The 14,852-nt window shown below is 40.4% G+C and overlaps 1 protein-coding gene across 2 annotated transcripts in view; it reads right to left on the bottom strand.

Moving 5' to 3' along the window:
• Window positions 1-8,649, bottom strand: part of TRIM69 (tripartite motif containing 69) — a 60,819-nt gene extending 52,170 nt beyond the window's left edge. Inside the window, exons 1-2 of one of the 2 annotated variants that reach the window (XM_082450105.1) lie at window positions 8,358-8,649; window positions 3,654-4,189 (exon numbers count right to left, since the gene is read on the bottom strand). In XM_082450105.1, the coding sequence (XP_082306231.1) occupies window positions 3,654-3,926 (273 nt within the window). In that variant the 5' untranslated portion in view covers window positions 3,927-4,189; window positions 8,358-8,649. The remainder of the gene's footprint in view (window positions 1-3,653; window positions 4,190-8,357) is intronic. The other variant, XM_082450106.1, reaches the window with a different exon arrangement.
• Between the last annotated feature and the right edge of the window lie 6,203 nt (window positions 8,650-14,852).

The following is a 14,852-nucleotide window of genomic DNA, read 5'->3' as shown; positions in this document are numbered from 1 at the left end:
ACTGATATCATGCTGAACCCTTAAGAATCCTTCTCTGGAGGCTCTTTTTCAGAGCCTTTAATGGTTCCTTAGCAACTGTAGACTAAAATCTGAACTCCATAACACAGCACACAATGCTCTACTCATGATGTGGCCTTAATATTCTTTTCTAGCTTTAGTTCTCACTTCTTCCCACAGCCATGTACAATAGTCAGCCAACCTATTCACACTAATGTGCCCATGGCAGCTGCCTTCAACTTCTGTTCTTACATCCTGTTGGGTTCCTGCTGTTGCCTAGATGTATACCTTGACTGCCTGTGATGTGTGAAGTACCTTGTACTGTGCCTGGAAAATAGCTATTTTTTTCTTTTTTTTTTTATTTATTTATTTATTTTTGGCTGTGTTGGGTCTTTGTTGCTGTGCGCGGGCTTTCTCTAGTTGCAGTGAGTGGGGGCTACTCTTCGTTGCAGTGCGCAGGCTTCTCATTGTCGTGGCTTCTCGTTGTGGAGCACAGGCTCTAGGCTTGTGGGCTTCAGTAGCTGTGGCACGTGGGCTCAGTAGTTGTGGCTTGTGGGCTCTAGACCTCAGGCTCAGTAGTTGTGGAGCACGAGCTTAGTTGCTCCACGGCATGTGGGATCTTCCCTGGCCAGGGCTCGAACCTGTGTCCCTTGCATTGGCAGGCAGATTCTTAACCACTGTGCCACCAGGGAAGCCCCTGGAAAATAGCTATTGTTTAATAAATAGCAGGTGTCATTATTAATACCTTCTTGCTTCAATTCTTAAGAGAGATGATATGTCATACTCCCACTAAAATAAACCCTTAACCCTTGCCTAATGCTTATGTTCCAAATTTCCCTATCAAACTTTCCTCCCAGATGATCTGGGCTAATGAAGTAATAAAAGTCAGTGTCCCCAAACATATCTATGATGATAGTAATCAAAAAAGTGGTTGGTAGTAATCAAAAAAGTGGTTGGTAGTAATCAAAAAAGTGGTTGCCTGTGGGGGATGGGGATTGACTAGATGGGAACTTTTTGGAATGATGGAATTGTTTTATATATATGTGTGTGTGTGTGTGTGTATGTGTGTATATATATATATATATATTTTTTTTTTCCTGACAAAGCAAAAGACTTTACTGGGAAGGGGCACCCAGGTGGAGAGCAAAAGGAAACGCAGGAGAACTGCTCTGGAATTGTTCTATATTTTGATTGGGGTGTTGGTCCTATGAATGTACATATTTGCCCCGGCTCATCTAATTATACACTTAAGATCAGTGAATTTTTCTGTCTGTAAAATTTATCTCAATTTTTCAGAAAAGTCAGAATCCCCTCTATTTTTAGCCCCTAAAGCAGAGATCAAAAACTCAAATGTCTACATGAGTTTGGTAGATAAGGTAAAAATGTAGTGGACTGGGTAGAACACAGTAGGGAGGGTCAAGGGCTGCTGGCAAGCTGGAGAGAGTATGCTCTTTTTCCTGATCACATGGGCAATATATGCAAAAGCAGAATCTGTATATTTAATAGGCACCTCAGGTGTTTCGATCATTAGCCAAGTTTGTGATACACTGTGCTATGTGACAGAGCAATTAACAGTCTCCAAAGTGGAACACACAAGATGTCCTATTGAAATGCAGGAAGTTCTACATCTAATATTTAGAACTTCTTTCTTTTAAAAAAATTTTCATGTTGTTTTTCTTCCTCGTTTTATTTTATTTAATTTTAATAAGTTTATTATTTAGTTTTGGCTGCGTTGGGTCTTCGTTGCTGCACGTGGGCTTTCTCTAGTTGCGGCGAGTGGGGCTACTCTTCATTGCGGTGCGCAGGCTTCTCACTGAGGTGGCTTCTCTTGTTGTGGAGCATGGGCTCTAGGCACATGGGCTTCAGTAGTTTTGGCACGCGGGCTTAATAGTTGTGGCTTGCGGGCTCTAGAGAGCAGAGGCTCAGTAGTTGTGGCACACGGGCTTAGTTGCTCCACAGCATGTGGGATCTTCCCAGACCAGGGATCGAACCCATGTCCCCTGCATTAGCAGGCGGATTCTTAACCACTGCGCCACCAGGGAAATCCCCTCATTTCATTTTAGAACATACAAAGAAACCCACGCAAGGGTGTATACCCATTTATCTTGCATATCCTGTGCCAAGACAAGCAACTGAGGTTTGGAGTATGAGATATTGCAGAGAATGCAGTGTGTAGAACAGACATGATGCTGGGATGGGCACTGCTCCATTGGCACAACTGAGCCTCCACGGAGGAAAGCAACACTGCTACAACCATTGAAGGTAAGGAACAAGCTTTACTGCACATTTCATTATGAGGGAAAAGGAGAGAGCACAGTAGAAATCATGTCCTCTCTAATTCTAAAGTACAGATGGAATTGTGAGTCCTTTGTGATTTTCTTCAAAAGAAAAAAGAGCTAGTGTGTGTGTGTGTGTGTGTGTCCGTGTGTTGGGGGTCTGGGGGCAGTGGCGATGAGGTCTTCTCAAGCCTGTGACCCAGTCAGGCTGCAGGAGCAGCTAGGATGGTGATGCAGTGATGTATTTGTTCACAGAGAAGCAGACCAACTTGTTGATTAGCTGACCAGTATGGTGGAAGGCAGGCACACCTGTAAGCCCAGGGTGAAGGGAGCCTCTCTCTGGTGTGGCAGGTCAGAGAGCACAGAACCACAACTCTAGATTCCAGTGTGTCTAGGTGACTTCTCAGGCTGGTTTCAAAGGCCACCAGGAGTCCCAGCAGGACATGGTACCTGCTTGTCTACCTGCCTCCACCTTGCTGGTCAGAGAGGTGGTCAGAAAGGACTGACTTCCTTTTACTCCAGTGGAGTCAGGAAATTCAGAAAAACCAGGAAGATATTACCCTGCCTGCTCCATTAATTAAAATAAAGTTCCCATTGCTCTAAACAAGACTCAGTAGAATAGTTGCATAAACAAGAATGAAGTTTATTCATCTCTCAAGTAAAAGCCCAAACTTGTAGGTGGCTCTGGTTTGCAAAGTTGTCAGTCTCTCAGGTTCCTTCCATCTTCTTGTTCCATCATCTCTAGGATGTTGCCCTTATTGACATGACCCAAAATGCTCACATGTGGCCAATTAAAAATTGATTGTTATGAGAAAGAAAGGAAAATTTGCTTTGAGGACAACCACCAGTCTCTGGCACACTGTGACAACCAAGTCCAGTCCTGCAGCGTGAAACAAAACAAATCAAAAGGTAGTCTCATTGTGTGTGGGAAATTAAAAAAAATTTTATATACTTCAGAGAACAATTTTTAAAATCAGGCATTTTTAACTCAGTGCACTGAATGCCAACAACCCATAGTTTCTGCACAAGGACATGGAAGAATCTAGCTAGGTTGTCTGTCTGTCCTGAGCAACACAGCACATGTCACATATAGATGCGGTGGTACAGATGGCAGCTGATTTTTTTCAAACAAACTGGGCAATTTCTAGTATATTTAAGGGAAGTGCAGAGGCACTGACTACAGAAGATGTGGCCACATTCTGTAGAGTAGATATGTCGTTTACTCAGTTCAATCTCTAAGTACCCATCCATACAAATTCGACACCAGATATAACCAGGTAGTGTGCAACTTAAAGTTTCTTCTTCCAGGGCATTATGGTAGGCACTGTTGGTTACAGATACATCTCTGTCCCTCATCAACCCCTCCTTATCACTGCTCACCACACAGCTGCCAGTTTGGCCTTGGAGTGACCTTGTATTTCCCCTTGGCCTCCTCCTTTCTTTAGTAATCACAATAGAGTCATGGTGAGTTAGGTCAATCACTGAAGGTTCTAGAGAGTCACAAGTGAGGTCAATTATTTCATCACTTTCCCCAAGTTCTATCAGTTCCACTGCCAGAATCACCTCAGGAGTTGTGCCTCCTTGCCCCAGTGTACAGAATTCTCGTGCTTGTCTGGAATTCACCCTGGTACCATAGCACATTCTTGTGTTCATTGTGCTTTTTGGATCCAGTATTCAGAGAAATAAGTGACCTGTGCTAAAGTTTACAGTGAATGCTGAAGTCCTCAGTGTCCCACAGCTCTTGGCCAGTCAGTCTCTGACTTACATAAGAATTTAGAGCCCACATTTTCTGGTATATTTGAACTCTGATTCTGGTTCCATTCCTGTCTCCATCTCCACAACTGCTGTGTTCCCACAGTGGGGTGGGGTGAATCTTCTGGGAGCCACTTATGAGAAAGCTCAATCTGAATTTTTAACTGAAAAAAAATGAGACAAAGATTAAGCATTAGTAATACTTAAAATAAGATTGACAGCAGTATAAAATATATAGATAAATAGAGAAAAATGTGTACTCAGAAGTTTTTGATAACTGTGCATTTAAACAAAGTTTAAACTTTGCGTCCCTCCTCATTCTGTGTCCTGATGGTAGTGAGTAGAAGGAGAAGCCCAATGGGCACTTACATGAAGAGAAGCACAAAATCATTAAACACTAAGAAAGGGTCACTACTTCATACATGATCCAGTATGAGGATCTCAAGAAAACACTTATTTTTTTCCAGAGTAAAAATGGAGAGACTAAAAAGCTCTTTGATAATTTGAGTTTCTAATAGCAAATAAGAAATGAACCAATTAATCTATGCAGAGGTTCATCTTGCCCGGGATTCCCTTTCTAACAGAGGCAGCAAGTGAAGTTATAAAGAGTTTTATCCTAGATTCTGATTTAGGAACAAGAGATGGAGTTCAAGCATTAGCCATAGAGAGACTTGGTTTGAGTGTAGGCTCTGTGACTTTGGGACATGTGACCTAGACAAAGTTCTCAAAAACTCAGCATGCAAATACTTTTTAAAAATTATTTTGTAATTTAAAAATAATGCATCATTAGTCATCATTAGGGAAATGCAAATCAAAGCCATAATTAGATACCATTTCACACCCATTAGGATGACTATAATTTAAGAGATAGATAATAACAAGTGTTCACCCAACACAGAAGCACCTAAATACATAAAGCAAATATGAACAGACATACAGGGAGAAATTGAAAGTAACATAATAATAGTAGGGGACTTTAACACCCCACATACATCAATGGACAGATCATCTAGACAGAAAATCAATAAGGAAACACTGGCCTTAAGAAACACATTAGAACAAATGGACTTAATAGATATATAAAGAACAGTCCATGCAAATGAAGCAGAACACACATCTTTTCAGTTGCACATGGAACATTCTCCAGAATAGGTCACAACACAAGGCCACAAAACAAGTCTCAGTAAATTTAAGAAAACTGAAATCATATCAAGCATCTTTTCCAATCACAATGCTATGAGACTAGAAATCAACTACAAGAAAAAAAAGACCACACAAAACACAAACACATGGAGGCTAAACAGTATGCTACTAAACAACCAATGGATCACTGAAGAAATCAAAGAAGAAATTTAAAACATACCTGGAGACAAATGAAAACAAAAACATGATCCAAAAATCTGTGGGATGCAGTAAAAGCAGTTCTAAGAGGGAAGTTTATAGTGATACAAGCCTAAGTCAGGAAACAAGAAAAATCTCAGATAAACAACCTAACCTTACACCTATAGGAACTAGAAAAAGAAAAACAAAACTCAAAATTAGTGAAAGGAAAGAAATCATAAAGATCAGAGTGGAAATAAATGAAATAGGGACTTAAAAAATAGAAAAGATCAATGAAACTAAGAGCTGGTTCTTTGAAAAGATAAACAAAATTGATCAACCTCTAGCCAGACTCATCAAGAAAAAAAGAGAGAGGGCCCAAATAAATGAAAACAGAAATGAAAAAGGAGAAGTTACAACTGACACCACAGAAATACCAAGTATCATAAGAGATTACTGGGAACAATTATATGCCAATAAAGTGGACAACCTAAGTGAAATAAATCAGAGAAAGACAAATACTGTCTGATTTCACTTATATGTGGAATCTAAAAATCAGAACAAATGAACAAACATAAAAAAACAGAAACAGAGTTATAATTACAGAGAACAAACAGGTGGTTGCCAGAGGGGCAGTGGTGGGGGAGGAAAGAAACAGATGAGGGAGATTAAGAGGTACAAATGTCCAGTTGCAAAATAAATAAGCCATGGGTATAAAATGTACAGTGTGTAGAATATAGTCAATACCTATATAATATCTTTGTATGGTGACACTATAATCATGGTGACTATTTTGAAATGTATAGAAATATCAAATCACTACATTGTGTGACAGGAACTAATATAGTGTTGTAGGTTAATTATACTTCAAAAGCAAACTCATAGAAAAAGAGACCATATTTGTGGTTACCAGAGGCAGGGGGTTGTGGGAGGGGGAATTCAATGAAGGCAGTCAAAAGGTACAAATTTACAGTTATAAGATAAATAAGTATAGGGATGTAATGTACAACATGATAAATATAATTAACAGCAGGATGTTATATATAAAAATTGTTAAGAGAGTAAATCCTAAGAGTTCTCATCACGAGGAAAAATTTTTTTCTATTTCTTTAATTTTGTATCCATATGAAATGACGGATGTTCACTAAACTTATTGTGATAATTGTTTCGTGATGTAACACCTTAAACTTATACAGTGCTGTATGTCAATTATATCTCAATAAAACTGGAAGAAAAAATAAGTGTTGGCAAGGATGTAGAAAAATTGGGACTCTCATATACTGCTGTTGGGAAGGTAAAATGGGTGGCACCTCTGGAAAATAGTCTGGCAGTTCCTCAAAAGGTAAACATAACTATATGGTAAACATATAGTTATTATATGACCCAGCAATTCCACTCCTAAGTATATACCCAAGAGAATTGAAAACTTCTGTTCACACTGAAAAGTTGTACATGAATGTCAATAATAGTATTATTTTTATTTTTAAAAAAATTTTATTTAATTTATTTATTATTTTTGGCTGTGTTGGGTCTTCATTGCTGCATGCGGGCTTTCTCTAGTTGCGGTGAGCGGGGACTACTCTTTGTTGCGGTGCGCGGGCTTCTCATTGCAGTGGCTTCTCTTGTTGCAGAGCATGGGCTCTAGGCACCAGGCTTCACTAGTTGTGGCGCACAGCCTCAGTTGCTCCACGGCATGTGGGATCTTCCCGGACCAGGGCTCGAACCAGTGTCCCCTGCATTGGCAGGTGGATTCTTAACCACTGCGCCACCAGGGAAGCCCAGTAATAGTATTATTTTTAATAGCCAAAAAGTGGAAACAACCCAAATGCTCATAAACTGATGAATGAATAAATAAAATGTGGTATAGTCCTACAATGGAATATTATTCAGCAATAAGAAAAGAAATAAAGTGCCAATACTTGCTATAATGGATGATCTTTGAAAACATCATATCAAATGACAGAAGCCAATCACAGAAGACCACATACTGTTATGATCCCACTTATATGATAAATCAAGAATAGGCAAATCCATAGGGACAGAAAGATTAGTGGTTTCTTAGGGCTGGGGGTGGTTGGGGAGAAATGAGGAATGATGTCTAATCGGTACAATGTTTCTTTTGGGGGTGATGAAAATGATCTAATATTGAGAAAATGGTTGCACAACTCCATGAATATACTGTAACCCACTGAAGTACATTGTAAATAGGAGGATTTTATGGTTTGTGAATTATACCTCAATAAAGCTTTAACGAAAACAAATACCTAAAGATGCCATAGAAATATTACACAAAACAGTGTGAGATATCTAAATTTAGACACAAGCCCTGGAAGCTGGGAGCCCCAGAAGAAAATGGGGGGAGCCTAGAGGAGGCTTTAACGAATACAAATACCTTAATAAAGCTTTAACGAAAACAAATACTTTAAGATGCCATAGAAATATTTCACAAAACAGTGTGAGATATCTAAATTTAGACACAAGCCCTGGAAGCTGGGAGCCCCAGAAGAAAATGGGGGGAGCCCAGAGGAGGGTGCAGTGCTCAATGCTCCACCCGATGGCGCCCACCTACTTACTGAGTCAGTCCTTATCTTAGACCCCACAAACACCTGTCTCTCATCGGATCACTACCTTCGTGACTGGCCTGCCCCTCCAATGCTCTGCACTCAGGGAAAGACAACCCTCGGGGTGACACCGGGCAGCCCTGCTAAACAGTGCCCACCACCCTCGACTCCACCCACGCAGCCAGCAGCTCATCAATGACCTAGTGTTTTGTCCGGTTGCGCCCTGTCCTGCCTGGGTAGCTATGCACTAAGAATAGAGCAGGAAGCCTGCGCTCCAGCGGCCTGCCACTTTCCGGCCCCTCCGCTGCTTGTCGGTCCGCTCGGGAACGAGCCTGAACCAGCCGAACCTGGCGCCTGACTACACTGGGCCGGGAAAGAGCACCAAGGAGCCAGAGGCCAGGGAAGAAAAGGAGAAGCGGAGGGAGGGGGCGGCACGGGAACGGGTACTCACGGTGAACGCGCCCAGGCTGGCGGCAGCGCCCAGTGAAGAACAGAGCCAAGGTCACAGAGCAGCAGTCGCGGCGCTTATTCCCACCCACCTGATGGCAGAAAACGCTGGGGTTTTCTCTCCTTTCAACCCGCTAGTTTAGTTTCTCAACTGCCCAATCAACATTCGAGCCCGTAGTAGCTCGTCACAGGTCTCTGGGCAGAAATCGCTGTTCCAGGTTAGAAAAGGGGACTTTCCCGTCCCTATTTTCTCTCTCTCTCTCTCTCTCTCTCTCTCTCTCTCTCTCTCTCTCTCCCCGCCTCTCCCCCTCCCCCTCCCCCTCCCCCTCCCCTCCCCTCCCCCTCTCCCTCTCTCCCCCTCCCTCTCCCTCTCCCCCTCCCCCTCCCTCTCCCCCTCCCCCTCCCCTCCCCCTCCCCCTCCCCCTCCCCCTCTCCCCCTCCCCTCCCCCTCCCCCTCCTCCTCCCCCTCCCCCTCCCCCTCCCTCTCTCCCTCTCCCTCTCCCTCTCCCTCTCTCCCTCTCCCTCTCCCTCTCCCTCTCCCCCTCTCTCTCTCTCTCTCTCTCTCTCTCTCTCGTGCCCGGTTCTCCGACCGGGTAGTTTGTTGTTTGTTTGTTTGTTTTCTAGTCATTAGATCAGCAACTCTCACGCTGACAAAAGTGCTTCTCAATGGAGGCGGAAATTGACTGGGTTTCTTTTGCTTCTTCCAATAATGTGGTCCCTATGGGTATTTAAGGGCTGAGGGCCAGGGACCCCAGCCTATACACACACTCTGTTTCTCTCTCTCTTCCTCTCTCTCTTTGAAAAACCTGCTTATACCAGCTCAGTACCAAGAAGTTTTCCTTTGTATCTCCTTGCTGTGGTTTTAGGTAATTTTATGTTTTCTAGTGGGCTGTGAAAATAAATAACCACTGGAAATAAAAGCAGTTGCCTAGAGCTTTACATTTTACAGAGCTCTTCTTATCACCATCCGCTTCTCAGAATAACCCTTGAACAGAATCTCAGAGTACACACTCCATATTCATGGAATGAATGATTGATCAAATAAATGAGTAAACTTTCTGATGTAGGGATGATTCTTCCGTTTTATGGATATGGTGACAAAGAGTCAAAACAGTAATAATGACTTTTCCAATTTCTTTTATGGGGTTAGGATTCAAACTTAAACAGTAATATGACTTTTCCCATTCCTTCTGTGGAATTAGGATTTCAACTCAAATTGGGGTTCAATGGTATTCACACTTTAATGCCAGCTGCTTAGAAACTTTGAACTTTATTGGAAGTTTGGGATTACATGTGTTGTGGGCCCAGTAGAGGAAGTTAACAGGAAACTCACAGTACCAAACTGAAGCCCCACCCATGGTCTATGAGCCCATCCCCAGGTTTTTCATATTTTGCTGCTATCAGCTGCACCTGCACATTACCCCTAGTCCTGCAAATTACCCTCAGGCACTGGAGTGAGCTGAAAGTACCTGGGAGTTCTATGTTTCACCCCACTTCACCCTCCTGGCAGCCTATAGACAAAGCCAGGCTGATGTGGAGTACAAAAGCCCAGGTCCTTTGTTTCAAGGCAGGACAAACTCTGATGTCTATTCCTTTATTCTGAACTCCCATGGGCATAGGTTGAGTGTAGGACTTCTGAAATCACACCCTCATTTGGCTTCTTACCATTCCCTATCCTTCATCCCCCATGCCCTTATTGGTTTCTCCTGGAAGCCCTTTCTTTTTTTTTTTTTTTTTTGAATTTTATTTAATTTATTTTTTTATACAGCAGGTCCTTATTAGTCATCAATTTTATACACATCAGTGTATACATGTCAATACCAATCGCCCAATTCAACACACCACCACCACCACCAACCCCCACCACTTCCTCCCCTTGGTGTCCATACGTTTGTTCTCTATATCTGTATCTCAATTTCTGCCCTGCAAACCGGTTCATCTGTACCATTTTTCTAGGTTCCACATATATGTGTTAATATACGATATTTGTTTTTCTCTTTCTGACTTACTTCACTCTGTATGACAGTCTCTAGATCCATCCACGTCTCTAAAAATGATGCAGTTTCGTTCCTTTTTATGGCTGAGTAATATTCCATTGTATATATGTACCACACCTTCTTTATCCATTCATCTGTCAGTGGGCATTTAGGTTGCTTCCATGACCTGGCTATTGTAAATAGTGCTGCAATAAACATTGGGGTGCATGGGTCTTTTTGAATTATGGTTTTCTCAGGGTATATGCCCAGTAGTGGGATTTCTGGGTCATATGGTAATTCTATTTTTAGTTTTTTAAGGAACCTCCATACTGTTCTCCATAGTGGCTGTATCAATTTACATTCCCACCAACAGTGCAAGAGGGTTCCCTTTTCTCCACACCCTCTCCAGCATTTGTTGTTTGTAGATTTTCTGATGATGCCCATTCTAACTGGTGTGAGGTGACACCTCATTGTAGTTTTGATTTGCATTTCTCTAATAATTAGAGATGTTGAGCAGCTTTTCATGTGCTTCTTGGCCATCTGTATGTCTTCTTTGGAGAAATGTCTATTTAGGTCTTCTGACCATTTTTGGATTGAGTTGTTTGTTTTTTTCATATTGAGCTGCATGAGCTGTTTATATATTTTGGAGATTAATCCTTTGTCCGTTGATTCGTTTGCAAATATTTTCTCCCATTCTGAGGGGTGTCTTTTCGTCTTGTTTATGGTTTCCTTTCCTGTACAAAAGCTTTGACGTTTCATTAGGTCCCATTTGTTTATTTTTGTTTTTATTTCCATTACTCCAGGAGGTGGATCAAAAAAGATCTTGCTGTGATTTATGTCAAAGAGTGTTCTTCCTATGTTTTCCTCTAAGAGTTTTATAGTGTCTGGTCTTACATTTAGGTCTCGAATCCATTTTGAGTTTATTTTTGTGTATGGTGTTAGGGAGTGTTCTAATTTCATTCTTTTACATATAGCTGTCCAGTTTTCCCAGCACCACTTATTGAAGAGACTGTCTTTTCTCCATTGTATATCCTTGCCTCCTGTGTCATAGATTAGTTGACCATAGGTGCGTGGGTTTATCTCCAGGCTTTCTATCTTATTCCATTGATCTATGTTTCTGTTTTTGTGCCAGTACCATATTGTCTTGATTACTGTAGCTTTGTAGTGTAGCCTGAACTCAGGGAGTCTGATTCCTCCAGCTCCGTTTTTTTCCCTCAAGACTGCTTTGGTTATTTGGGGTCTTTTGTGTCTCCATACAAATTTTAAGATGATTTGTTCTAGCTCTGTAAAAAATGCCATTGGTAATTTGATAGGGATTGCATTGAATCTATAGATTGCTTTGGGTAGTATAGTCATTTTCACAGTATTGATTCTTCCAATCCAAGAACATGGTATATCTGTCCATTGTTGGTATCATCTTTAATTTCTTTCATCAGTGTCTTATAGTTTTCTGCATACAGGTCTTTTGTCTCCCTAGGTAGGTTTATTCCTAGGTATTTTATTCTTTTTGTTGCAATGGTAAATGGGAGTGTTTCCATAATTTCTCTTTCAGATTTTTCATCATTAGTGTATAGGTATGCAAGAGATTTCTGTGCATTAATTTTGTATCCTGCAACTTTACCATATTCATTAATTAGCTCTAGCAGTTTTCTGGCAGCAGTTTTAGGATTCTCTATGTATAGTATCATGTCATCCGCAAACAGTGACAGTTTTACTTCCTCTTTTCCAATTTGTATTCCCTTTATTTCTTTTTCTTCTCTGATTGCCGTGGCTAGGACTTCCAGAACTATGTTGAATAATAGTGGTGAGAGTGGACATCCTTGTCTCGTTCCTGATCTTAGAGGAAATGCTTTCAGTTTTTCACCATTGAGAATGATGTTTGCTGTGGGTTTGTCATATATGGCCTTTATTATGTTGAGGTAGTTTCCCTCTATGCCCACTTTCTGGAGAGTTTTTATCAGAAATGGGTGTTGAATTTTGTCAAAAGCTTTCTCTGCATCTATTGAGATGATCATATAGTTTTTATTCTTCAATTTGTTAATATGGTGTATCACATTGATTGATTTGCGTATATTGAAGAATCCTTGCATCCCTGGGATAAATCCCACTTGATCGTGGTGTATGATCCTTTTAATGTGTTGTTGGATTCTGTTTGCTAGTATTTTGTTGAGGATTTTTGCATCTATATTCATCAGTGATATTGGTCTGTAATTTTCTTTTTTTGTAGTGTCTTTGTCTGGTTTTGGTATCAGGGTGATGGTGGCCTCATAGAATGAGTTTGGGAGTGTTCCTTCCTCCACAGTTTTTTGGAAGAGTTTGAGAAGGAGGGGTGTTAGCTCTTCTCTAAATGTTTGATAGGACTCACCTGTGAAGCCATCTGGTACTAGGCTTTTGTTTGTTGGAGGATTTTTTTTTTTTTTTTTTTTTTTTTGTTGGAGGATTTTTAATCACAGTTTCAATTTCATTACTTGTGATTTGTCTGTTCATATTTTCTGTTTCTTCCTGGTTCAGTCTTGGAAGGTTATACCTTTCTAAGAATTTGTCCATTTCTTCCAGGTTGTCCATTTCATTGGCATAGAGTTGCTTGTAGTAGTCTCTTAGGATGCTTTGTATTTCTGCGGTGTCTGTTGTAACTTCTCCTTTTTCATTTCTAATTTTATTGATTTGAGTCCTCTCCCTCTTTTTCTTGATGAGTCTGGCTAATGGTTTATCAGTTTTGTTTATCTTCTCAAAGAACCAGCTTTTAATTTTATTGATCTTTGCTATTGTTTTCTTTGTTTCTATTTCATTTATTTCTTCTCTGATCTTTATGACTTCTTTCCTTCTGCTAACTTTGGGTTTTGTTTGTTCTTCTTTCTCTAGTTCCTTTAGGTGTAAGTTTAGATTGTTTACTTGAGATTTTTCTTGTTTCTTTAGGTAGGATTTTATAGCTATAAACTTCCCTCTTAGAACTGCTTTTGCTGCATCCCATAGGTTTTGGATCATCGTGTTTTCATTGTCATTTGTCTCTAGGTATTTTTTGATTTCCTCTTTGATTTCTTCAGTGATCTCTTGGTTATTTAGTAACATATTGTTTAGCCTCCATGTGTTTGTGTTTTTTACGTTTTTTTCCCTGTAATTCATTTCTAATCTCATAGCGTTGTGGTCAGAAAAGATGCTTGATATGATTTCAATTTTCTTAAATTTACTGAGGCTTGATTTGTGCCCAAGATGTGATCTATCCTGGAGAATGTTCCGTGCGCACTTGAGAAGTACGTGTAATCTGCTGTTTTTGGATGGAATGTCCTATAAATATAATTAAATCTATCTGGTCTATTGTGTCATTTAAAGCTTCTGTTTCCTTATTTATTTTCATTTTGGATGATCTGTCCATTGGTGTAAGTGAGGTGTTAAAGTCCCCCACTATGATTGTGTTACTGTCGATTTCCTCTTTTATAGCTGTTAGCAGTTGCCTTATGTATTGAGGTGCTCCTATGTTGGGTGCATGTATATTTATAATTGTTATATCTTCTTGGATTGATCCCTTTATCATTATGTAGTGTCCTTCCTTGTCTCTTGTAACATTCTTTATTTTAAAGTCTATTTTATCTGATATGAGTATAGCTACTCCAGCTTTTTTTTTGATTTCCATTTGCATGGAATATCTTTTTCCATTCCCTCACTTTCAGTCTGTTTGTGTCCCTAGGTGTGAAGTGGGTCTCTTGTAGACAGCATATATATGGATCTTGTTTTTGTATCCATTCAGCAAGCCTGTGTCTTTTGGTTGGAGCATTTAATCCATTCACGTTTAAGGTAATTATCGATATGTATGTTCCTATGACCATTTTCTTAATTGTTTTGGGTTTGTTTTTGTAGGTCCTTTTCTTCTCTTGTGTTTCCCACTTAGAGAAGTTCCTTTAGCATTTGTTGTAGAGTTGGTTTGGTGGTGCTGAATTCTCTTAGCTTTTGCTTGTCTGTAAAGCTTTTGATTTCTCCATCTAATCTGAGTGAGATCCTTGCCGGCTAGAGTAATCTTGGTTGTACCTTCTTCCCTTTCATCACTTTAAGTATATCATGCCATTCCCTTCTGGCTTGTAGAGTTTCTGCTGAGAAATCAGCTGTTAACCTTATGGGAGTTCCCTTGTATGTTATTTGTCGTTTTCCCTTGTTGCTTTCAATAGTTTTTCTTTGTCTTTAATTTTTGCCAGTTTGATTACTATGTGTCTCGGCATGTTTCTCCTTGGGTTTATCCTGTATGGGACTCTCTGCGTGGAAACCCTTTCTTAATACTAAATTACTTACATCCAAATCCCTGGCTCTGGGCCTGCTTCTGCAAGAACTCAACCTAAGACATTCACTGACTCTTCAGATGATGAAAATGGTATGCAAAGTTGTAGATAGCTTAGTATACCAAGAAAACCACTTCAAATAACAGTATGGCATTGTGTGGCATCAAGAGTCCTCTCTGTTTTTTCTAAGTGAAAACAGTAAAAAAGAGGAAGTGGGCCATGGGGGAGGGGAAGGCTGCACATCACTGAGGTCTT

The sequence above is a fragment of the Balaenoptera physalus genome (genome assembly GCF_965194825.1).
Source record: "Balaenoptera physalus genome assembly, chromosome: 2".
Classification (NCBI taxonomy): Eukaryota; Metazoa; Chordata; class Mammalia; order Artiodactyla; family Balaenopteridae; genus Balaenoptera; species Balaenoptera physalus.
This window is presented reverse-complemented; position numbering and strand designations above follow the sequence as displayed.